This window comes from Phaenicophaeus curvirostris, chromosome Z (assembly GCF_032191515.1).
Source record: "Phaenicophaeus curvirostris isolate KB17595 chromosome Z, BPBGC_Pcur_1.0, whole genome shotgun sequence".
Taxonomy (NCBI): domain Eukaryota; kingdom Metazoa; phylum Chordata; class Aves; order Cuculiformes; family Cuculidae; genus Phaenicophaeus; species Phaenicophaeus curvirostris.
In genome coordinates this window covers 67,810,017-67,836,935 of record NC_091431.1, presented here as the reverse complement: position 1 = coordinate 67,836,935, position 26,919 = coordinate 67,810,017, and the positions used below count along the sequence as shown (strand labels likewise).

The 26,919-nt window shown below is 40.6% G+C and overlaps 1 protein-coding gene across 3 annotated transcripts in view; it reads right to left on the bottom strand.

Moving 5' to 3' along the window:
* KIAA1328 (KIAA1328 ortholog) overlaps positions 1–26,919 on the bottom strand; it is a 176,992-nt gene that overhangs the window by 57,199 nt on the left and 92,874 nt on the right. For all 3 annotated transcript variants that reach the window (XM_069880923.1, XM_069880925.1, XM_069880924.1), the window contains exon 7: positions 2,220–2,905. In XM_069880923.1, coding sequence (XP_069737024.1) covers positions 2,220–2,905 — 686 coding nt within the window. The remainder of the gene's footprint in view (positions 1–2,219; positions 2,906–26,919) is intronic.

Genomic DNA, 26,919 nt, shown 5'->3' with positions numbered 1-26,919 from the left:
TAGAGAGAAAATTCAAACTGAAAGTACTATGCTCACTTGAGGCTAAATAGGGAAATCTGAGAAATTAAAATGCAGTTACGATGCAGCGTGGCCAAAAAAATGATCAATTCATACTTTCACTAAAAAAGCAGAAGAGCTAACAGCCAATAATTACAAATGGTCAGACCTTTTACTTGTCATTCAATGGCAATACTTCCAAAAAATCAAAATGGACCTTTACCAGCACTCCATCCACGCAGAAGGACAGACAAAAATAAACACTGTCTGGAAATGGATTTTTGTTGCATTTTTTTTTTTAAACTGTCATGATGTTAAGAAATGAACTAGGTTAGACCCTCCTGACAATGAGAAAAAGGGTATTCGAGCTTAGCTAAACAAATTTTTATTGTTTGTCGTGTATAAAATTACCCTGTTATCAAGTACTAATGTGAATTATGTACCCAGAGCTGAAATGGAGCTGTGATGCCTAAGAGATTTACCTGTAAAAAATAAAGCATTTAATTCTAAAGAGACTGAACATTTCTTAAGAGTAACCACAGCACATTCCAGTTACTTTTCTTAGTGAAAATGTGCTTTCACTTGCACCTCTGAAAAGAGATCACAAAAATACTGAGTTCTCAGACTGATCATATGTGATTTTCTTTCATGGAATTCATTTAGGTAACTAGAGCTCTGTAAACCATGACAGTTTTTTCAGAAAAAAAAAACCAAAACCAAACCCACCTCACCCCCCAACCCCTAAACTATGCATAGCAGCATTAACAGGCACATCATTATAGCTATATTTAAGGTCCATTTTTTTCTAGGTTTATGATGCCTCAAATGCTGAAAAAAATCAATTACAAAATATCCACCAAAAACCTGAGTTCGCATGTCCTTCATATTCTACTTGTTTTTCATCAGAGGGATGCATGCATAGAATTAAGGTTTTTGATGATTAAGAATCCATCTGTTCCTACTTAATTCTCACCTGAAGTCATAATCCTTTGTTTGTGACCTCAGTCATTTTCAACACACACAATTGTGATTGCCTTTAAGACAGTTATTTTTAAAGCTATATAAACACATTATCTTCAATGTAAGCTACAATCCAAGACAACAAAGACCATCTAAATTACAGTATTCTTTCTTAGAGTTTGAAAAGTAACCAGGGGGCTGGGATTAAGAAAAGAAACTGATACGTTTTTCCATGGTGGTTACAATACAATCCTTGTTTACATGGAAGCAGGCTATGTAATGCAGACTCTCATGGGACACTGTCAGCAGTTGCCATATTAAAACAGTATAGAAATAAGCGTCCTTGTGAAACCCTCCTATTGTATCTTCAAAAACAGTGCTAGATTTTTTTTCCTCATTTCTTTCCCTTCCTAATGCTGAAAAGCTAGTACTCAACCGAGTTAAACTGGCTAACTCAATTTGCTTAAACCTACTCCCTTCTGCTGTTCCTCTCTACTCAACTAACATGATACCAATAAACCAGTTCTCCCTCCTTCCTAGAGTTCCCATTTACATTGTCAAAGGTGTTTCCTCACCTTCTGGTGAACTCATGGGCCTTTTAAGACATACCATATTTCTGTGGTTACTGTCTTTCCCTTCTACTGGTTTTAAGCATGCACTGTGTCTCAGTCTTGACACTCTCCTTCCACAAACACCACTGGAAAGAAAATATCCTTGCTACATGGAGCTCCTTTCCCTTTTCATATATGCATATGGAGAAAAAAAATGTATTCCATATATATATTCATAAAGAATGATCTCCATCTTTTCTGAAAAAGACACTTCTTCCAGTCCCTACCTAGGAAGGTGCAATATTTCAAAACTGACCTCTTCAACGAAAGAAGGAGGAACACTACATCTAGGACATCCTTGCTCACACTGCTCTCTTGCCAAACGTCTGTATTCCTTCATGTGCTGCACAAAGATCACCCTCTCATTTTCTTCTACTGCTTTCCTTTTCTTATCTAGTCTCTTAGCAGTGTTTTTCTTGTGCCTTTCTTTCTACCACATACTGTTTTCCTGTGCTGCTTTCCACAGCTGTCATGCTGTTTCCCAACAGTATATGCTAATTACACTAAAAAGTCTCCTCTAAATCACTGTTAGAATTTGTGCCACAGGTCTTGCCTATCTTATCAGTTCTGTTCTCTCACTTCAATTAACTATTGCCATAAGTTCATTAGAAATTTTAGAAATTTCTTTAAAATTATATATCTCAGAATCACCTGTTATAATCCATACGGGATTGGTGTAGTTGCTGCTGTTTTAGGAGCAGGTTTGCCTCTTGCTTAGCCAACAAATGCTGAAGTTGTTCCTTTTCAATTTCCAGCTCCATCTTCTGCAGAAGCAGTTTCTGCCTTCTTTCTTCATACAACCTTTTGGCCTGCTCTGTTTGTCTAGAACCTGAGTTCATGCTGTCATTCAGCCCAGAAACTCCGGAGCGCCTAGAGGAATCACAGGTTTTCTGAATTGGCCGAGGGTGTCTTCCAAGTGCCAGGTTGACATGGTGGCTCTCTTGCAAGTTCCCTGAGCTCCCCACGTGCCTGCAGGCACAACTGTGACTCGCTTGCTGGGGGCATGTGCTCTGAAATTCATTCACTTTCTGGTCCATCCCCTGATTTGCTTTCACACAGAGAGGGCTCCTCTGCTTGGCTGGGGAAATTATATTGTTACACTTCCCATGCAAGCCATTTTCTAGTGGATATTCCTGCTGACACTCATGATGGTTGTAATGGATTTCAGCCCTGTAATTGTGATTATTCCTGCATGGCTGAGACAATGCAACATGGGCTGGGCTTCCAGCCTTTGATGCTCCGCTGTTCTTATAGAAAGTCTGAGGTCGCCCAATACCCAAGTAGGAACCATCTAGCTCCAAAGGCGGTTGTTGGCATGAGCTCTTCTTAATGGACACCTGCAATAAGAGAAATAATTTCCTGTGAATTACCAGAATTGTTTCTGCTCATTAACTTCACTTGGTAAACGTGTTCTCTCAGAAACAGACTTGCTGCATCACGCTGATGGACATACAGCCAAACTTGAGAAAATGTTTATCGGAAGACAGACACAAATCTGCTATGAAATCTACATTTCATTCCATATACACAAGTATAATAAATGTAAAACTACTGCCTGCAGGATCCTCAGCATAAAATGAGTCGCTTCAGAGTATCAAGTAGTAGTGAGTATCCAGGGTTACATAAAATCAAGTTGAAGAGTGGCAAAAAACATTAAATGTTAATGTTTGAAAATGTTTAATTTTGAATACTGAGCCAAAAAATCCATTCAGCCACTATAAATACTCTTTGATTGGCCATTACACAGCAGGAGATTTGATGTAAAACATTTCACCTTGCACTGAATGGGATATTACTTACCGCTGGAAATTTGATGAGAGTTTTTGAAATATCTTTACAGAAACACAGATAAAAACCAACTAGTTTCTGTAAAAAATGGTTGTACATCAAAAGCTGTCACTTAAATACAAAACATGTTTAAATTCAACTATAAACGTAAGTGATTTTTCAATTAAGTTGGGCAAGTGATTATACTCTGATAAAACTCTGAAGAAAGAAAGCAACTGTAATTCACATTTGTCAACCCAGTGCAAGCAAATTCTAGTGGTTCTGTTATACTTATGGATATTATGTAACAGACATCAAAATCCTGGAGTATCTTTGCACTATGGTTCAGCTAGCAGCAGTCACACAGCTTTTGCTAGACCTGTGCATTAATTTCAATAACACACTGAATTCAAAAGCGTCCAGCCTTTGGGACCTTCTACAAAGATCTAATTTTTTTAATTACAGAAGCCAAGTTTGTTGAAGATAAAAAAACCCCACTGCAGTCATTTTGTAGGGAAATTTGGTATCCACCAACAGAATGGAACGTATTAATTGAACTCTGGTAATGCTTACAACAGATAGCTGCTGTCTACACAGAGCAGAAGACAGTCAGCAAGCCCTAAAACATGAGAAGTTAGGAATGCAAGCAAGCATCCAGCAGTCATTAGAAGTGAGAGATAATCCAAATCTATGCAATGTTTATATGTATAATTTAAATTCTTTTTTATAAACAAACAAAATACCAAATATACTCTACTGCCCTTCAAAACAACCAATTACAAGTTTCTTGTAGACTTCACAGAATGTAAATTAATGTGAATTAGCACCTGAATACTGATATTTTATTATTTCCAGTCTTGTGGACACAAATATATCCTCCCTGCCCTGTGATTGAAAGCCAAGGATGTCGTGTTTTGCCCCAAAGGGCCCAGTGAGCCGGAGGCATTTGCATTAATGTCAGTGCTAAATGTCTGACGAAAGTCTGGTGCTTGGACTGGGTGAAAAGTGCAGGACATTAAAATATTTTAAAGTCAGAGGGGCTGGCGGGGCAACTGAGCAAAAAGCAACATGCTGCCAAAAAAAGGGAGTTTTGTAATTTACTGTTTGTAGTGTGCCATCCTTGTCTGCAATATTTTCTAGATAAATAAAGGCTACATAGGTCTTTTAATCTAAATGAGACAATACATAAAGAAATGACCAGCAACAAGAAGAGATATTACAGCAAAGGGAAAGCAAGAGAATCCTGTGGTTACACGCTATCTCTTGTTTCTCACCTCATCTGCTTCTGTTAATGAAGCACTTAGGGCACCAACAGAAAGAGGCTTTCAAGGTGGCCCGTTTCCCGGCTCCTAGGAAAGCAGCAGGGTACAAACCTGGATGTATCTTGAAGGTTCCTATCAGACCTGGCAGCTCAAGGCCATCTACAGAAAGGATACACCTACCTTTCTACAGCCCAGAAATAGAAGTAAAAAGGACCAAAATAAAGACGATTCAAAAGCTGAAATAACTGAGAATTTTTTTCTTTTAGCAATTTGTTTTATTAACCGAGAAGACAAGAGAAAGTTAAGAAATCTACGCACACAAATGAAGATGGTACAAAATAATCATCAGGTGCAGGTTTAAGAATAAAGGCCCACATCGCAAATTAACTTCATGGCTGAGACTCTATTAAGAGTCTCTGAAGGCCCTAAAAGAGAGGTACCAGTTAGCATTTGTTGACCTTGGCCACCATTAAATCTGCCCTGATGGTCTCAGAAATGGCATTGACATTTAAAGACTTCATAACAAGGCAGAGAAACTTTAATGTTATTTCACAGTTACAATATGTTTGTGGGGGGGAAATTCTGATTAATGTCATTGAATGCAAGTGGGGGTTTTATTTCCTTTAGAAGAAAGAGGTCAAGCTAGGCAGAAGACTGAAGTACAACATGACTTTCACAGCTATTCAGTACTTTGCACAGTCTAATCCTGAAAAAAAAATTAACTATTAGGAGTCAGAAGCTAGTCAATGACTCTTTACACAATTTGTGGTTTTCTGTTAATGCTTTAATTGAAAAGTACCGCTGAATAGTAGAGGCTGCAGGGAAAACTGACTGACATTTACACTTAAAAGGGATTAGATGACACCAGAGCATGCCATGACAGATCTGTAAGATGCAAGCCAGGTGAAGGGGAAAAGCAAACAAAAACATAAAATTCCAAAGACCCAACCACAACCTTGAGTCTAAAGATGCACAAGCATAAGGAATTGGGTAATTTCACAAGATGAGTTTAAGAAAGATATTGCCTAGGGGATACATGGAAACCATGACGGACCATGATGGAACAGCTGTGCTTTCGCCTCTGTGGAGCTCTTCCAGGCATGCTGTACACTATTTAAAGATACAACTTCCTTTAACTGAGGCTTAAACAAACAAACAAACTCAGACTGCTCCTTGCAACATATGGAGTTAATAAGACTTGATCCGATGCGAAACTCTTGCATGGAAACAAGGAGATATTAAAAAATAGTTCAAATAATCTTTAGAAGGATTTAAAGAGGAAGACATGGGGAGCTCTATGAAATCTTTACTGCAATCCCAGTAATTTTTGCTCAGGGATTCAGACTAGAGCTTAAACAAACATCCAGTCCTTAAAACTTCCTGCAAAGAGACAAACAGCTCACCAGTTTTATGCACGCAGCATAACAGCATCATGATCTCTGCAAATTCTTCTTAAACATAACTTGTGCGCTCTGCAGTATTAATTCACAGTGCTGGTAGAAAAGACACGTTCACAGACTGACTCTACCACACAGGGTTCTTCACTGCAAGGGATGAAGTAGTAACTGACCAGATCTCACAATCTCAACACAGGCAAGGTCATGACAGATTTCCCTAGCAGCTCTGCATACACAAAACTTGTTTAAGAAAAAGCCCCCAGTCACTACCTCAAGAACTCTTGCACTCTGAGGACAAAAGCCAGGGTCCCAGCAAAATACAGTGCTGTTACAGTGAATGGCAAAGTTCCTATAGATGGTAACAGCGTTAGAGATTAAAAGACAGTATCCAGCTCTGTAGTTCATAGCTGAAATATATTTGAATACAGAAGAAGAGTCAATGAACTAAGATTGTACCCAATTGTATCTTGAGAACAGTTCTCTAACCTGAATCTTCTGCTGTGGGATTTCTTTTCACAGAGTGGAAACAGAGAGGACTATTGTGGTGGATGCACTCAACACTCCTTAACCAAACCAGCAGCAGTTTGGTTCAGGCTCCAGGGGATGCAAAGGCCTGAGCCACGACCAGACCAAGAAATCCTTCAGAAGACCCATGAGAAGCACAGCAACGCAACGAACACCAGTAACCTGTGGGTATAAGGAGCCTCATGCACACCTCTCCTATTGTATGTAATTTGATTACAAATCAACTACTTTTATCCCATAAATATGGCAACCTGAGTGAGTCATCCTTCAGCTCTCCCTGTGAGGCAGTGTAGCTGCATCATCCCTCACAGCGGGGCACCTCTCAGGGTTGCTCCTCAAAGCAATGAGATCTTTAACCAGTGATAGATAGCAAGTAAGCCCCATTTGAATCCTCCTTGGATGGCAGCTGGACTGCACACCAGGCAACTCTCCTATTTAGCAGGTATTAGTTGTTTAATTTAAATAAGTAAAATTTTAAATAGAATAAATCACTGAGAGCTACAGTATTGTATGATTTAGTATGCTGTTTGCTTAGCTTTGCTCATTTAGCATGAGTAGCTAGACTTGCTGAAGCATTAGGCCACAAGCTGTAAATTTCATTGTAAACTTGCAGCAAACTTGTACCTATTTAGTCAAAACAGGGCCTCCAGAGCCAAAATAAATTAGAATGTACAGAGGTTTCATGGACCATTAGCAACAGCTGCAACTAGACAAGATAAACAACCTGTTTGACAGACAGCAAAAGAATCCAAAAAGACCCCAGACCCAAAAATTACTACTGGACTAAACCACGGCTTGAGGGGTGGGTAAATAGTCTGTAAGGGTACAACTGCTCAGAGATTTCCCTGTTCATGTTCACCTTTCTTTCCACAGCTGACCATGCTGCTGTACCACTCTTAAACTATTGATTTAAAATCTGATGGATGACAGTATGCTTCACAAAATATTGGATTCAAACTTCGAAACAAACTGATGCCAGACACCCAGGTGGAAGGTAAGTGAAATGGGGAAGCACAATGGAACTTTGAAACTGTAGCTAAGTGACGCAGAGAATGGGGTGTAGGCATACAATTCTTCAGCTGTAAACACATACAATCCTTACCCTCTGAATCCCTTAGCAATAAACTGTTGACCAAGCTGGGGACTTGGATTGGACACAGCTGTACCTTGACTCCTCTCTGATCAGGAGTTTAGAAAGCAAGGGGGTCCCTTTCTGAACGCCCTTACTCAACAGGAGGGTCTCCCTCCCCCTTTTGCATCTCACGTCCCTGTGTGAGTCAGTCCAAATAGATTCTACTCAAATTTTCCATCTGTAGTAGTAGTAAGCAGTAGGGTAGCCGTGCCATCAAACTCTGTGAAGTTGCACTTTACCTAAAAAATTCCTTTGCGACAAACACATGGGTTCAGAAATAGTCCATTGCACTGGTCTGAGTTTGGATCCAGAAGGAAGCCAAGAAGAATGAACAGAAGTAGCAACCAGAGGAGAAATGCAGGGATTTAAACACATTTAAAGATGAAGCAAGAATTTCTAAATGGACAAATTAGAGGCTACCATACACAGAGACATCTTAAAGATCACCGTGGACACATATTAGTGACCTGTGTGACACACACACTAAGGTACACAACCTAAACCCAGAACTTTTTTGCCATTATGATGCATGGATCTCATCTAAATAAAACTTGGCTTTGGGTCTGCAGGTCTATCAACAGTTTAAGCACTTGCTTTTGTCAGTAGAATGAGGAGAATACAGTATAAGCAAGCTCAGGTAGAATATAGGGGCAACAGAAATGCCAATTTAAGAACAATTATTTCAAATGATAGGACTTTTGAACTGCATTTCTAGTGATTAAGGAGCTATTCTTTCCAAGAGGAGAATGTAAAAAGGTAAAGATTTTAAAGTAAAATAGTTGGATCTACTGAAGTCTATCAATTTTTTTTTCTTTAAATCATTTAATCCTTCACTAAAATCTCTTCCATAAGTAATCTAATATCAGTCATTACAAAGTGCTCACATAATAGTTCAGCAACTGTCTGTCAGTACCTAAGATAAACACAGTAGATAACTCTGAAGTTAAGCTGACCATTTTTCAAGCAAGAAATAAAGCACCATTTTCTGTAGAAATTATGTACGGCTATGATTGCCATATTCCACTGAATAAAAACAAGTGGTCTCAAATCAAAGAAACTATGTGAATGACAGTTGCAAGCCTGTATTTTTCCTGTAAAAATCTACTGAACTCAATATACTGAACAGGTGTAGCAAAAAAAAATAAAAAAAAATAAAATAGGATCACATCACAAAAAAGTGATTCTCTAGCTGCTAGCTGACAGCAGAGGAACACCTCCTATGTTTGTGTAGCTTTCAATTTTTTTTCTCCTCTTTGTTAAGAAGGTTTGAGCTCAGATGCCAGGTGTGCCAAAAACCTGCATTCAAAGTGGCATGTGAGCATTTGCTGACACTCAGCTTTAAGTGTATATTTTGCATTCATAAACACACCACCCTTCTTTTCCAGCTACACAAATATTGTAGATAATCTCTAACAAATGCCTCCATTTCAGAGCAGCAAAATGATTTTATGCTGCCCAATGAGGCAGTCATTAATAATACAGTGCTCCAAGAAAAATAAAACGAAGCGCCTGTACCTTGAGTCTTGGAAGTCACTGTGATCAGAATGCCCATATGAAGCCCAAACAGTACCTACATATGGCAAAGCAATACCTGACCACTAAAATAAAGCAAACATGTTTGCTTTCTGAAACAAAACTATATGGGACCTGTTTGCACTGTAGACAAACGCCACTATACTAATCTTGACAGCACCAGTTCTAACTATTAACATTCCACGTGCTGCCAACATTATAAAAACGAAAAATCACAATCCTCTGACTTCAATTTTTTACTTCTGCCCTTTATTTTACTGAAGAATCAGTAGTTCAAGACCTAGATAAATATTTCAAAAACTATACTATTTGCGAGCAGAGCAGGTCACTACCATTTCCCAGTGCATTTGGAGTTCATGTGAAATAAGGGCAGAAGAGTGATGAGCTGCATTTTTAACATGGGCATACACAGAATAGTTGTCTAGCTGATAGAGAATGCGTAATGCAACATCTGCACAGTACGCCTTGCCAAAGCCCATCCCAAATAAATGTAGTGCATTCTCCCTAGTGCAATTAACTCTCATATTCTGGCAGGTTTTGCTAGAAGATCATCAAGGTAGATTACCTTCCAGCATATGAACTAAATACTTACAGGTGTTATATCATCAGTTATTACTTACAAACTTCTGCATTTAACAAGACATCCAGGCAAATGAATGATCTAATTTATGAATTATTTATAAGAATTTCACAGCATGCTCCTGGCGTCATCCATGGCCTTTTCCAGGTCATATGACACCAATTAGAGCTGAATTTTAAATTATTCAATAACCTGAACTCTCTTGTCATTTAACATATAGATATCAATGCAGTAAACAAGTTAAGTCTAATGGGCCCTGGAGGTTTGCGTTCCTCCACCCATCAGCAGCAGAGGCTGTATGCTACCACTGGAATAGAAAATAATAGAATGCAGCAGTCAAAAACATTTGCAAGGTTTTAATAAGTTATTTTGGCTCCCTTAGGGATTTTAGTATAACTTACAAGCACTGAATCTAAAACATATTAAAGTCCTTAGCTATATGCTTTTAAAACAAAATTAGGACATAGCAAAAGAGCAAGTCTGACACTAACCCTAATTTAGGCCCTTAATTTGAAATGTAGTGGAAATTATGGAGTAAGCAAGATTTACTATGCACAACTCATTACCTTCAGGCTGTCCTACAGTACAGCCAAAAATACCCCTCTCCCAACACACATACACCTGTCTGTGAAGATAAGGTTACATGCAGGGAAATGGAAACATTAATTTAAAAGCTATCAGTGGACAGGAATATCACACACTCCTTAGCAATTTGGTGGAGAAGAGACCTCCACAATTCTTCTAACAGCACTGGGGAGATTGGTCCTCTAGAAGCCCATCTGAATTTAGGTATCGGCTTCAAGGTGTACCAGTTCAGAGAAAAGGTTTAAGGGCCTTTGCAGCACATTATAAAAAAAATAGAGGGGATATAACAGCCTCTGAAGCAGAAATGCAAGAAAAGACATCCTAAAACCATTGTTTTCCGTGATGACTACGAGAATAACAAGAAGATACCAACACCGAAGGTACCCAAGATGAAAAGCACAATTTGATACTCGATTCTGCCTCAGTGTAAAGCCTTCAAGAAGTATACAATAAGTGTGCCTTATCCTGGCTCCCAATAGCTGCTCTCTGACAACTCATGAATCTGTGAGCAAATGACCGAAAGCAGGCACACAGACCTCTGTCTGCTGCTGATCTAGCCTAAGAAAACCAAAGCATGGTGGAATACTTATGAGACTGGGTGCAATTCAGTACAAGCCTAAACCATGCCTGGCACCAACTGACTGATTTTCATGGCCTCTGTACCTCAGCTTTCTGAACAGTGCAGCAGTAAATCTGTGACCTGCTCCTGCAGATGGTCACTTGGAGACCCCCACTATTGTAGGACCCATAGAATCATAGAATCACTTGGTTGAAGACGACCTTTGAGATCATTGAGTCCAACCATACCTGCCCACTACTAAACCATATCTCTGAACACCTCACCTACCCATCTTTTAAATCCCTCCAGGGATGAAGTCTCAACGACCTCCCTGGGCAGCTGTTCCAGCACCTAATAACCCTTTCAGTGAAGCAAGTGACCCCACTTATCTGCACTCACAGTTATTTTGGACTTTTATTGCTTTGCAAGGATTAAAAATTTTCCTCAGCTCTACCCAACAGCAAGAGGAAAAGATGGAAAGGGAGAAGAAGTAGGAAGAAGTTTTCTGGCTACCGCTGTCAAGATGAATGCCAAAAAAACCCCAATGATGTTGGGAAAACATCATGCCAAATAGGTAAAAACACACATATGCAAAATGTCTAGCCACTTTAGATGGAATAAGGATTTAGATAAAAGAATATAGCATTAGAATTTCTGCCCCCTCAAAAACTCATCATAGAAAGGGGCTGCAAGAGAGCTTATTTTTTAATTTTTTTTTACGAAAAATAACAGAGTGGGCATAAAAAAGACAACTGCCTAATCTCACAGCACACGTTTTAAGAACATACAAAAATAGCTGTAAGGGATTTTATTTTGGTGACCAGCCAGATTTAGTTTCTTTCCTACACAGGGCAGCATTTGATTATTTCACATTAAGGGCAGTAACATGTTGGATGATGAGAGGAAAGTTCATATTGGTTTTCATTAAAGTGTAATACCCACCATGTATTTGGTCCTTCAAGGTAACTTTTTCAAAGTTATTTTAAAAAGCAAACAAGTTTTCTACTTGGAATCACAAGTTCAGCATATCAGGGGCAACACATGCTCCCTGCTACTGACAGTCTCTTTAGATTTCAATCAACATTTGCTCAAAAGTCATGCTTTGATAGCTCCAGACACAAGACAAAAGGGCAAATATACCGTGACCCTTCTAAATAGCCCTGATTACTGTGATCAAACAGAAGCCAGATACTTATGTGGATAAGAACGTGTAGAGTTTGATGTGAGAAGATTACCGCAGGAGTAGACATTGAATCAGCATTTGCCAACGTGTACCTCACCATGACAGCCAATATCACCTTTCCCCTGTATTTACAGTAGGGATAACTGTGGTACCCGTTGGCCAGTGATGAATTTTAAGTAAGAGCCAGTGCTCACGCAGAAAGATCACCAGAAAGTTTTACTTCCTTTAAAAGGTACGTGTCTCCTGCAGAGCTCTGGGGGTATGGACATAGGCTTTGAAATATCTTTGTTGCACAAAGAAAGAATTAAAATGGAAAACATCTAAGAATTAAAAGCATGTTCAGAAGTAGGTACAGCGTTTGGGAGAAAAACAACCAGAAAGTTATTTAAATAAAACAGAAATCCCACAAAAGCAAAACAGATAATCTTTTGACTTTAGAAGAGTGGAAAGGTGTGCCCAAGCGAGCGTGTTCAGTCAGGAGTGTCTTTGCACTAAGAACCAGACAGCATTTAGATTCTGCTAATGATCTCATCTCTGGGAAATAATTCATAAAAAGTAAACAGTAATTTTCATGCGCCTGCCCTTTTGATCTTACATTTGTAGGGAGTATCCTGAGGCTAGCTGTGGGCGCCCCCGTGGCTCTGGCTGATTGACCTCTAATCTGCCCCTCAAGTAACGATCATGCCAAGGAATGACAACAAGAGTTGCATGTAAGCAGACGTTTCAATGCAATCCCATTAAAGACAGGCTGACTCATTTCATCTTGTCAAAGAAGAAGTTTCACATACAAAGAAAGAAAAGCTCTTTAGAAAGCCTCTTTTTTTATTTTGTAGTGATGCTGTTCTTTAGAACAAAGACCAGAAAAAGACTAACACACTGGCACCTGACTGGTACATCGTTTTACATCAACTGCCCAAATGCTAGTGCAACACAGAACGACAGGCAGACCCAAGATTGTATGTTAAATACTCTTGATGGGAGAAAATTACCAAAATCCTTGAGAAGGGGCAGATCAACCATGGTATTTGACCTCACCACTTTTCAAAAAAGTATATATCCTTCATCAGAAAGCAGTTGTCTAAAGGCTTAGGTTCTGACTGCTTACAGTCTCATCAGCTTTGAGAACACAGCTTGCATGCTTTTACCCAACTCTAACCCACAGTAAACAGAAGGCACCATGTATGAGGTAGCTTATGTCTCTGTCACTAGGAATGAAGTTAAGAGATAAAACAGCCAATCCAGAGCAGCTGACGTGCCAAAACTTGCTGTCATGCCGAAGTGACTAAATCACCAGGAACAATTTCTTTAAATAAGGGAGTGAGGAAACTATAAATTAACCTGCTAGAGTACACAGACATTGGAGCACAGACTATTTCTGTTTTACAGTAATACTGGAAAAACATGTATACTCCCAACGCACTGAAAGGTACACTGTAACAGACAGATGGATGAACTCGTAGTTAGGTAGCATTGCAGTTGGCATTTCAAAGGCTGAGTCTTCTCCAAACAGTGGCAGATACGGGTAGATATTACATATATATTATGTTACCAGCTTCTGTTTCAGTCTTTCCACATTTAGAATCGTAGAATAGTTAGGGTTGGAAGGGACCTAAAAGATCATCTAGTTCCACCCGCCTGCCATGGACAGGGACATCCCACTATATCACGCTGCCTAAGGCCCCATCCAACCTGGCCTTGAACACTGACAGTGATGTGGCAGCCACAGCTTCCCTTGGCAACCTGTGCCAGTGCTTCACTCTGATAGTGAAGAAACTCTTACTCATATCAAGCCTAAATCTGCCCCTCTCCAGTTTATACCCATTCCCCCTCACCCTACCACCACAAGCCTTTATGAATAGTCCTTCCCCAGCTTCTCTTCTCCAGGCTGAACAAGCCCAATGCTCTCAGCCTGTCTTTGTATGAAAGGTGCTCCAGCCCTCAGATCATCTTTGTAGCCCTCCTCTGGACCCATTCCAACAGGTTCATATCCTTCTTATAATGACAATTCCACAACTGGACACAGTACTCCAGTTGGGGTCTCACAAGGGAGGAATAGAGGGGCAGAATCACCTCCCTTGACCTGCTGGCCACGCTTCTTTTGATGCAGCCCAGGGTACAGTTGGCCTTGTGAGCTGTAAGCAAACACTGCCGGCTCACGTCGAGCTTCTTACCACAAGCACCCCCAAGTCCTTCTCTGCAGCACAGCTCTCAGTCACATCATCCCCCATCGTGTGCTGAAATGGGGGATTGCCCCAACCCAGGTGTAGGACCTTGCACTCAGCCTTGTTGAACCTCATGAGGTTCTCACAGGGCCACTTTTCCAGCCTGTCCAGGTCCCTCGGAATGAGGGACTGTCCTTCCAGTGTGGCAACTGCACCACTCAGCTTGGTGTCATCTGCAAATTTGCTGAGGGTGCACTCAATCTCACTGTCAATATCATTGATGAAGATATGAAACAGCACTGGTCCCATTACAGACCCCTGAGGGACAGCACTAGTCACGGATCTGCATCTGGGCTTTGAGCCATTGACCACTAGTCTCTGAATACAACCACCCAACAAGTTTCTTATCCACTGAACAGTCCACCCATCAAATCCATATCCCTCTAATTTAGAGAGGAGGATGTTGTGGGGGACCGTGTCAAAGGCTTTACAGAAGTCCAGATGCATCACTGTCGGTTCACCCATGTCCACTGCTGCGGTTACCCCATCATAGAAAGCCATTAAGCTGGTCATACAGGATTTGCCCCTGGCTGCCATTAATCATCTCCATGCCCTCCATGTTTTTTAGCACAGCTTCTAGGAGGATCTGTTCCATGAACTTCCCAGGCCCAGAGGTGAGCCTGACAGGTCGGTAGTTCCCAGGATTGTCTTTTCTACCCTTTTCAAAAATGGGCACAACGTTGCCCTTCTTCCAGTCATCAGGGACTTCTCCTGACTGCCGTGACTCTTCAAATATCATGGAGAGTGGCTTGGCAACCACATTGGCCAATTCCCTCAGGACTCTGGGGTGCATCTCATCAGGTCCCATAGACTTATATGTGTTCAGGTTCCTCAGGTGGTAACAAAGCTGATCCTCCTCTACAGTGGGAGGGGGTTTGCCCCCCTGGTCACTATTTTGTTGTCCCATGACCCAGGAGGGGCGAGCAGAGCGGTTATCAGTGAAGACTGTGGCAAATATGTTAAGTACCTCAGCCTTCTCCTCGTCTGCTGATACAAGGTCACCATTCCCAACCATCAGCAAGGGTATGTTCTCTTTAACCTTCCTCTTCTGATTAACGTTCCTGCAGAAGCCCTTCTTATTGGTCTTCACTTCCCTTGCCAAGTTCAGCTCCAGCTGCACCTTAGCCTTCCTGATCTCATCCCTACACAACCAGGCAGCTTCGCTGTACTCTTCCCAGGTTCCCTGTCTCTGCTTGCACTGCCTGTGCGGCTCCCTCTTCTTCTTTAGTTCAACCAGCAGGTCTCAACTCAACCATGCTGGTCTCTTCCCTTTCCTGCCTGTTTTCTACATACAGGGACTGAGAGCTCTTGCTCCTCATGGGAAGCACTCTTAAATACTTGCCAGCTCTGTTCCGCTCCCTTGTCCCCAAGGACTATGTCCCCATGGGTCCTACCAAGTAATTCCTTGAAGAAGAGGAAGTCTGCTTTCCTGAAATTTAGGGTCCTGACTATACTCCTCACCTGTCCCATATCCCTCAGGACCTTGAACTCCCCTAGGGCATGATCACTGCAGCCCAGTCTGCCTCTGGCCCTAATTTCACTGATGAGTTCACTTGTATTAGTGACCATCAGGTCACTAATCTCAGGTGGCGGTCTCTATCAGCTGGACTGAGAAGTTATCCTCAATGCACTCGAGGAGTCTCCTGGATTGCCTACAGCTTGCCATACTACTTTTCCAGCATATGTCAGGGTGCTTGAAGTCCCCAAGCAGGATGAGAACTTGCAACTGTGAAGCCTTCTGTAGCTGGAGGCAGACAACTTCATCAGTTGGCTCTCCTTGATCAGATGGCCTGTAATATACACCAACCACAACGTTCCCGTTCATTCTTCTGTCTTTAATGTTGACCCACAAGCTTTCAACCTGTCCGTAGCTACTCTTCAACAACAGCTCTTCACATTCTATCCCTTCCCTGAGATAGTGGGCAACGCCTCACCTATATCGTCCATATATATCTGTTTAACGAGACTTTTGTCAGATTCTCTTGCATTAGTATGCACTCCATTTCTTATCAGAAGCCAACATCTTGTTTACAGTTACACAGGAATTCTGAAGTGCAAATGGTGTCCAGAAAAGACATGAACACATTTGATTAAGAATAAATGCAGCTGGAAGTTTTGTGCAGAATACAACCAACCCTGGAGAAGTTCCACCAAAACAGATCTATGGCATGATAACTCATAATCTGTTACCTATTCAGACAATCTCTTCATTGGATAGCTGTCCCCTGAGACCTCTGAGTAACAAACTGTCTCACTTGAGTCTGGGAGGCTTGGCTCCCTCAACATAAAAATTCAAGGTCTTCTTGGCATACAGGCTGTGATTTCAGTGGGAAGTGAAATACCTCTTATTTGGCAGACTTGCAGTATCTCAAACAGGTACATAAATTAACTAATGAAAGGTAGCAGGAAGTTGAATCAAGGAATGGAAGCAAGCGTGGAGCAAATAGCAGTCTCTCATTCCCCAGGGCTTAGCCAGCTGCTTCCTTTTGAAGCCCACCACAAAGACGCTGACTTCAGAATACTCTTGCCACAGTTTAAATGCCAGTGAGAATACCCCAGCAGGCCTTTCGTCTATGGTTGAGATGCTTTAAGAGTTGAGGCCATTCTGCTGTGGTTTAGTACTCTTGAAGGTAGCAATAGCTGACACAGGGAAATGACCTCTGATATATCAAGCTACAAAGATCAACTTCTTGACCCATGGAAATGATCTTTTATAGTCCTGCTTGACACCATAAAGTATAGCAATGGTATAACAACTATTATTTGCATAAAATCGCCCTAGATGTGGTGTAGAGCAGTTTGACAGTCCATCCGGATGAGTCTCAGCTGCAGAATATTGATAGAAAGGATCTTCTATAGTTACCATAGGCCATTAGGTTGTCTGAATGGACATCCATCACTACCAGCTTGTGTGAAGGAGAACATTAAGTTAAAAGGCATAAATTGAAAGGCCTTCCACTACTCCAGGGCAGCAGTGACCTTGTGAGGCAATCACCTTCACTCTAAGACACTGCAATATGGACAGACAGACCAAGTAAACCGCACCACACAGGTTTATTAAAGAGAGTTTAGTTTAGAAAAACTCAAAAATGTCAGCATTTGCAGCAGTCAGAAAGGAAATACTTGCACAAAGCTAGGCCTTTGTTATAAGCAGACAAAAAAAGGCAAAATTAACATGTGTTTATAGTCTTATATTAACAGCAAGCAAAAGACTGTGTCCTGCTTACAAGCTGAAAGACAGGGGACAGTGAGGGACAGTTTCCAGCTACAAACCCCTCCAGTACGTCCCTCCAAGTTAGAACGGAGATGTAGACCTTCCTTTCAACAGAGAACCATTATTCTATTGTGCTGTGCCAGTCAGAGCAATGGCTTGAGTATTAGCTATGAGTAAACTTTACATCCCTATTTCGCTCTTTCCAACTGCTCCCCACATGTATGTCGTATATCTGCTGCGAAGTTTGACCTTAATTATTCTCAAGGAGAAAACAAATTTTTGAAGGGAATTTTTTTTCTCAGGGAGAATTGTAGAAGTTTCTATTTTTACACTGTACCTTTGCTCTGGTTTATCATTCCCAATTAGCAAACTTAATTGGTACGACAAGTCTGCAGAAAAGCAGAAAGCAGAATCAGCCCATGATGCCAAAAGGTATAAATTTGGAAGTTCTGACAAAATTCTAATGCCGAATGTTAAGGTTCCTCTATCTGGGTTCCCAGGACACTTCTTTGGATAGAGTTGGTTAATAAACATATTCCAAGTACCTTGCTCAAGCCTTCCTTATTCCATTTGAAAGAGCTGCACTTCAGCTCTCCTTCATAAACTCTGGATTCAATAAAGAATAGTAAAGCTGAAAATCTCCAAAACCACTTGGTGCCAACTTTCAAAGGAGCCAAGTTAGGTTAACAGTAAAATTCACAGCCTCCAGGAACTGAGTTGAACCGGCCAGCTGAGCACAGAAGAAATTCTCACCATGTGTTTCCATATCTGCAAAGACCTTTGGGATTTGTAAATAGCAAATACATAAATAAGTAAATAATTTCCAAACATTGCTGTAGAGCAGAAAGCTCTATCCTGCTGGAGAAGCAACACAGAGCTTGAGCCTCCCTCACGGTTACATATTCAATAAGTGCATCTTTTCAAGTGCCACAGACTCCATAGCAGAGAAGACAAAGTTGCAACTATTTAGAGCAACAGAGTGAAAAAAATGAAGAAGGGCCAAGAGTAAAGAAAAGAAGAAAGCCAAATCACCTTGGTTCAGTCAGGTATTTAAAATAGGTTTTCTTTAATTAGCTAAGCTGTAATACAAATTAAAACTGAATTTCTTGTTCACAATATATTCATTGGAGGGGAGGGGATGCAGCTGGCTATTTCCGAAAAACAGACACAGTTCTGCAGGACAGAACAGAAGCCAGTTTCCATCCTTCTCAGAAGACTGAAAAGCAACTTGGCAGAGGAGAGTCTGACTGCAAGCTCCATCTCAGAAATACTTATGAAGCAAGACAAACCTGTGGCAATTGTGACTGAACTCATTAAAATCACTACAGATTATTTAAGCCCTCATGCCTGACATTCAGGTCCTTTATCATGTTTTAAATGCCTAGGAAAAGAAGCTGTAAACATAGGGCAGAAATGCAGGCTTCAATACCACAGCTGATAGTTAAGTGACCAGTAAAAGGAGTTTGGTGCCATGCGGTATTTTTGGCATGAAATTAACGTTAAAGAGAATTGATTGTAGAATTTCACTTTGGTTTTGATATTTTTTGCTTTCTGATGACAGAACTGTTGATGATATAAAAGCCCAAGCCCAGCTCATTCCGGATAATGACCAGAAGCAAAGCAATCAGATCTCTTGGATCAGTGTCTGTTTCATGATATGAGATAAGATTAATAGTTTCATGCTGATTTGCCATTTCCTAGAGTGGTGTTAAATTACAAATTTACAGGGAGACGGGAAAGTGTACTGTATGAAACTCTCAGAAAAGGGCAAAACCAAAGCACAGTTATCATAAGATAAAACCATAAAACAATCACAGCCCTTGGGGGACCCAAAGCTCTGTGCAGCCTCTCATGTGTCAGATCATCTCAGGGTGCCTGGTTATTTTATGATAAGATTATCTAATGTTAATCTCACCACTCGAATTGCCTACAATGAAAATGTTACCAAGTTTCTAATTTTAATTACTGGGATCCTGAAGATAACTAATTCACTTCTGTTTAAAAAAACACGCTCCCCATGGTTTCTCTGAAGCTGGGAATAATTCAAATATCAAACTTGTGGACTCGATGGCTTTCAATGTCATAAATTCTGTGATTATTAACTCCTTTCTTCCCTCCTACTTTCACCTAATCACCCTGACACAGGACACAACTACGTACATATAGAATAACACTAAATGTAATTTTGCAAACTACAGAAAAAAATCCACACTATCTCAAAAGAAATCCATAATGCATCTATAAGTAGGCATTCTTGAAATAATGCAGATGGGGAAAAATTATTTCTTAACCCAAAATTGTCATTGTAATGACTTTAGGATTAGCTAGGAGAAGCGGCAAAAGTAGCAACCACAACTGTAACAACTGCAACAGCAGAAGCCCACAAGCTGATTACCTGCATGAGATTTCTATTGAGCAATCTCTTCAGGAACCACTAACTTACTGAAGAGATAATCGCAAGTACTGGTTGCATAAGCTAGTGTTATAACACACACACATCCTCCTTGCATTAAAATTCTCATACCTGTACAGCTTTGTTTAGCAAACATCTTTCTCCCACTATTAAAAGAGCAAATGACTGCAGAGTCACACAAGCTATTTATTGTCACAGGACACAAACCACAGACAAGAAATTTCAAAAGAAGATATTGCACAAAAATCCTGTAGTGGAACAGTTTTCAGGGGCAGTGGGAGCTAGGGTTCCTCAGGAACAAAAAGGAAGTGCAACATTAAATAGGAAAAAAATCCCCAAGACACAGGCAAGAGAACTTCAGCAATTTCAAGAGCCTCCCATTGTATCACAAGAAGCTTGATCTGGTTCAAACCCACACTCTCACCAAGGACCCCAATTAACTCACTGGTAGTCCACAGATTGGGTCTGACTATGTTGTTATCAAACCTATGTTGTAATCAAATCCAGGACACCATGTTATAACAAAGGGATATGCAACAAGTCTCTTGTAAGAGTTGTAACATGGGAAAAAAAAACAAATAACTATGTCCTAATCACACTGTCACTGGATATTATCCTACTATTGTAATTTTCTGTAGATGAAACTAGAGAATGAGAGCAGTTGAAAACAATTTAAAGAACAGATTTGTCATGTTACTCACTAGTACAACGCAATTTGCTTATACATCAGTTATTTTATATATGCATACATAATCTATTGTCTGCATTTCTCTTGTGCTTTTAGCATAAAAATGGTTAGAGAAAAATCTAGATGTGTATTTCTCCTGAGTTCACCAGTTCCTGCTGTTTGTTTCTCACCTGAAGTCATAATCCTGTCTTTGACATCATAATCATTTGCACAGCCACCAATTGAGATGTCACAAATGGAGGATTATGGCCAGGTGGGGAATAAGCAGCAGGAGCAGATGAACTCTTAAGAAACAAAAATCTTGTTTTCATGCAAATGTCCTTCATAATAGAGAACAAAAGAACAAAGGAAGAAAAATACAATGGAGAGAAAATACCAGAAGCTGGATTGTTTCTTAATACACGATCTCCCTGAAGTTTCCTCTGAGGAGTCAGCTGCTGATTAACAACTGCATAAATCATTACAAAAATAAAACAAAACTTGACATCTCACAATTGACCTCCCCCCACCACCACCACCCATACACACAGTTTTCTACTTAACATGAAATCAGCAGAAACTGGAGGCACTTGGAGAGAGCTTGTAACCTTTAGAGGTATTTATATACATTATGCCTGAATAATCCTGGCAGTAACTAAGTACTGTTATCCTTGTTCTATAGACAAAGACACTGAGGTCAAGGAATACACAGGACTTCCCTGAATTTTAGGCACAGCACATCGCTCAAGAAAGAGATTGAAAAATTCAAGGCTGACATGGCCCAAATTTAGGAAGAACAGAAAATCCACAGCTCCAGTTACAGTCCTGCCAGAGGCTGTTACAGAAGTGCTACTGTGAGTTAGGAGTTCCAAAGATTTAAAAGAACAGTTTTTATACTTCAAAAAAAAAAATCATTCATAAATTAATCTGTCTGAAATTGATTCTAGCTATCAATCTGAATGTCAATATGTACACACTGAAAAAAATAAATAAAAAAATCAAAACTGCAACCCAGATCCAAAACAACAGAATCATTATATGTAAGGAGAGATCCAGCCAGCTACACTGATAGCATTCACACCATAACGTTGCTGTAAAAAGAAACCCATCTATCAGAAATTCTTCTGGTTACATTTCTAGTCTCTCCCTTCATTTAGCTTTGGGTAAGCAGTGCTAAACTATAAGCTGGTTCAATCACCACGTTCTTTAGCACTGCTGCTATACCCATATCAGCAAAATCAGTGTTTCTCCACCAGTCTAATTAATAAATATAATAAATTCATTTTTGGAAACAGTAAAATACCATAGTGCTTCTCATACTTGTATTCTGCCTCACTACTGCATGTGATGATGCTGAACGTATGCCATTAAATGTGACAGCATAGATAAGCCTACAGCTCAAACAATTCCATCATCTGCCTGTATTCTAGCTCCCATACAGTCTTCTGGACATATCCTGTCCAGATCTTGTCACAGCATAGCAGATGTGGCAGCTCATTTCCTCAGCAGTAAAGCAGAGGAGGAACCTTAGCATGAAAATTGTGCTGTCTGTCGTCTTATCTTCCCTTCTCCAATTTGCAGGGCTGAAGTATCAGGACTACTTCAAGTTCATTTGAATTGTCCAAATAGCCTCCCTGTAAATAAATGTGCCATTTGACAAAGGAGTTAATTCAGTAGAAAGAACTTCTTGGCTATGCCCATAATCACCTTGTATTGTGGAAGCAACCTCCACTTTTCTCCAAACCAAGCAGAACTTCAAACAGCATTCTAGCTTTTACATGCAAACAGGCATGACAGCAGACTGCTAACAACACACAAGAGCCTGGATATCTGTACAACACAATCACACTTGAAAACAAAGCACTATATACAACCTTTATTTAAGACCTCAAGTAAATGAGTGGCTGAATAACTCAAGGCTAACTCAGGATTTTACTCTTGATGGACAAACACCTAACTATCCTAACTGGATATGAACCAAACTGTAATTGCTCTCAAGCTGCATTTACCTTTGAAATCTCCTATTTCCATTTCAGACTCAAAAAAATTTTAGCTGCCCAAAACCTTGTTAAATTTGCCAGACATCCCAGTCCACTTTAAAAAAAAGATACGACGTCTACCTAGAAATCTTGCCCCACATTTGCTTTTATACACGTGCTATATATTTTTAAGCAGCATCATTCATCCATGATGTGTTTCTGAGCATCTTCTTTAAACCTGTCACTTGCAGAGTCCAGCTGGTAAAAGAATGTTGTGCTTTGGTATAAATTTATGTATTAAGTATTAATAAGGCTGAAATTCTTTATTCAGAAAGCAGGTATGGATATTTACGAATAACCTAAAGAAAATTACTTTACAGAGAATACATTTAAATTCCTCCCTCCATTTTTATAAAGGATGACAGGCAGTTTGTTATGCTAATAACCACTCTGAACATGCAAAGTGATGTTTAACTGTGCTCATGTGTCTTACTAGTTGCAGTTACCACGCTCACAAAGCTTTTTCTCTTCATACTAGAAGTGACACACAGGAACATCATCAACTTAATATCGAGTAGCAAGCAGTGTGGAAGCCATGGTTCTATCTCACCTGTGCTGAAGCTTCTCATCTAGTGGGAAAACACCAATACTTTTAACTTTCACTTTTGTAAGTACTTACAGATATGTACTGAAAGCAAAAGATCTATCATTTTTTAAAAAGAGCAACATAGTGTTCATATTGAATCTTTACTTTTAGGTGGAGGGAACACCAGGTGGAATCAATTCCACACTAAATATACATCCAAATCCTGTATTTCCTTAACACCTTTATATGGTGAGCAGCACCCATGCTGAGAGTTACCCACTGAGAATTCCAAGACACAGCTTCTAGATAACATGCTGCAACAACGGATAATGGATAGTCTAGGAAGAGGCTGATAGAAAAATGCCAGTTAAAATATTTCAACACCAAGGAGACTATAAACCTTTAAGAATGAAAAAACCTTGTTAGAAACATAAGCAACCAACCACATTGTACTCTGCCCAAGGTAAAAAGAACATAGGATGCAGAAACCATACTTTTGAAGCCAAGGACAGAAGGCCAGTCAACCACACCGGTGGGCAGTCTGAAGCATCAGCATTTCATTCCTAGAGGCCATTAGTGTCTGCCATTAAAGGGAAAAAGTCTGCTAGGTAACAGTATAACCAATATGCCTCACAGCCAAAAATCCTTACTATTACAAAACTGATTGCTAAGCAGAGCTTTAAATAAAGTTTGGAAGTTAAATGCTCTCAAATGTTAGCCTGTGATTTCTGAAATTAGAGGTCAACTCTATTACCCCTTGATGCTTGACTTCTGAAATTTCTTAAAAATATGGCACTTGCGTCCCATTTTCAGGAATGCACCTCATGCAGTGAAGCATATGGAGTCAATAGAGGTGTCTCTTCATCTGCCACCTGAAGCTTTATTTTTCTCACTTATAAATTACAACTGGTTTTAGTAATAGCAATCCCTGTACACATTTGAAATGCACTTCCATTTGCCATGTTGCAGAGCTATATGGCTTAGTAAATACACGCAATTTAGGTTCAAAACCATAGCTCCAGGCACTACATATCGAGAATTTTATATTACTGAAAATTAATGCCTTTTTTGCATATGCTTCAGCAATAAATTAAAAAGCCATGTCTTATATGCATCAATTGGGATTTTCTAGCCTTCATTTTTAAAAAGAATCATGCACACAGAGTTGCATTTCAGTTTTGTCTCTGGGCTTTTAATAAGAGAATATGAATTTATTTCAATTCATCAAAAGCAACTAACTAGAACTCTAGGAGTCTTGTATTTTGTACTGACATTTGTATGTGTTCAACTGCATCATTATCAATGTCTGAATTCAGTTCTCCAACTGAAAAAAATAGGGACCTGAGTGAACTGTACTCATGGCAGTACCCAAGTAGAATAATCAAAGTAATAGCCATTATTTCTTCTAGCACAGAAAACTACAGTCCCCATATCAGAGATGGGTGGAAAATAAATGAGGTTATGATAATTGCTGGAAGCAGGGCACAAGGGCTAAATAATGTTTTGAGGCTGTTCTTTCTTGGAGACCTCTAATCAGTCCCAAAATCTCCATTCTCCCATTCTCCTGTGTACATGGAATGGAAACTCTTCTATCTTGGTGCTGCTGATCAAGACAGCAGGAGACTAAGGAGGTATGCAGGATTTTCTTAGGCCACATGAAGAGAGAACTCGGAACAGATAACTGAAATTGAACTTTTCTTTCAAAGTTTACCTTTCAGGCGCCTACTGCTTTTGCCTTTCTTCAGCTTGCTACCAGAATCATCCCTCTTGTTACTTTCACATCATATGTGACAAGCAGCAAAAGAGCATAAAAAGAGCAAGTTTTGTGTAAGCCTTAACCACAGAGCCTGTTTAGCAGCTAGATTTTACCATTTACTCATGCTGGCTTTTATCCAGTGTATGTTCTGATAGACTGAGCTACATATTTACTATCTAGCTACCTACGGCGATGCGCATGCACATCTATCGATTCCCTAATCTTTACACATGGATTCCTGCTGTTGTCTGGAGCTATTCCATCTCTGAAGTGACATTTGTCCTAGGCACTTGCTTTATATTTTACAATTAATCCTGCCTCACTTTGCTGAACAAAAGGCCTTTTTTCATTAGGCTTTCACCATCACCCAGTATTACTCAACATTACTCTCTTTGTTTAAAAGCCTCTGAAATGCATGAGTTTCCCTGCAGATGCCATATATAACATCACTTAAGTCCGCATCTACCACCAGCCCCTTCAAAAAAGATGCAGGTCGACAATTCTTTGTGACCTGAACCTTTGGATAATCTGGCTCAGAATTTTTTTCAGGAACATGAAACTGCTGGTCCAGGTCAGTGCAGGCATCAGTCCAGGCAAGTAGCTCATCTCTAGCTTGGTGCCTCTCAGTGATGACAAGGAGGAACTGCTCTTGATGCAGAAGTCCCACAGCTCAGGGCTCTGCCCACCGCTCCTGTGTGACCTGCCAGCCACTAAGAACAATGCTGCTGAAATATGAGCCGTGGGGCCTTGGAAATACCTTCCATTTTACACAACTGAAGAGAAAAAAAAGAAATAAAACCCCAGACTCAGTGGGGCTTAGAACTCTGGAGAACTGGCTGTATTTCCTGTTCAGGCGACAGACTACACATGGGATGTTCTGTGAGTCTTTTACTCTCATTGAGGCAATCATTTGAGGTTTTCTTAAGACAAAATTACAACTACAACTCAATGCTTATTGAAAGTGCTTAAGAAACAGGGAAAGAGTTTTGCTTTCTCCTTGCTAACAACCTTCTGCTGATTTCTTTCCCACCCCAGGCTCATCAGTTAACAAGGTCTGAAGGCTGCAGTGAGCCATAACTTGGGGATCCCTTAAAGTTAAGGCTAAAGTGGAAGTGGTCCAAAAAGATGGCCATGGAAAGAGCTTTGGAACAACCACCAGTTCTTACTCCTCTCCCAGTACCTGAAGGGGTCCTACAAGAATCACAGAATCACCAGGTTGGAAAAGACCTACAGAATCATTGAGTCCAACCATTTCTTTCAATCACTAAACCTTGCCCTTCAGCACCTCATCCAGATGCCTCTTAAACACCTCCAGGGAAGGTGACTCAACCACCTCCCTGGGCAGCCTGTTCCAGTGCCCAATGACCCTTTCTGTGAAGAATTTTTTCCTAATGTCCAGCCTAAATCTCCCCTGGTGGAGCTTGAGGCTATTCCCTCTTGTCCTGTCCTCCATCACCTGGGAGAAGAGGCCAGCACCCTCCTCTCTACAACCTCCTTTCAGGTAGTTGTAGAGAGCAATGAGGTCTCCCCTCAGCCTCCTCTTCTCCAGGCTACACAACCCCAGCTCTCTCAGCTGTTCCTCGTAAGACCTGCTCTCCAGCCCCCTCACCAGCTTTGTTGCTCTTCTCTGGACTCGCTCCAGAGCCTCAACATCCTTCTTGCGGTGAGGGGCCCAGAACTGAACACAGGATTTGAGGAGCGGTCTCACCAGTGCTGAGTACAGAGGGAGAATAACCTCCCTGGACCTGCTGGTCACGCCTTTTCTGATCCAAGCCAAGATGCCATTGGCCTTCTTGGCCACCTGGGACACTGCTGGCTCTTGTTCAGTCGCTGTCAACCAACACCCCCAGGTCCTTCTCCTCCGGGCAGTTTTCTAGACAGACTTCTCCTAGTCTGTAGCTGCACAGGGTTGTTGTGCCCCAAGTGCAGGACGCGGCATTTGGCCTTGTTGAACCTCATCCATTGGACTCTGCCCAGTGGTCCAGCCTGTT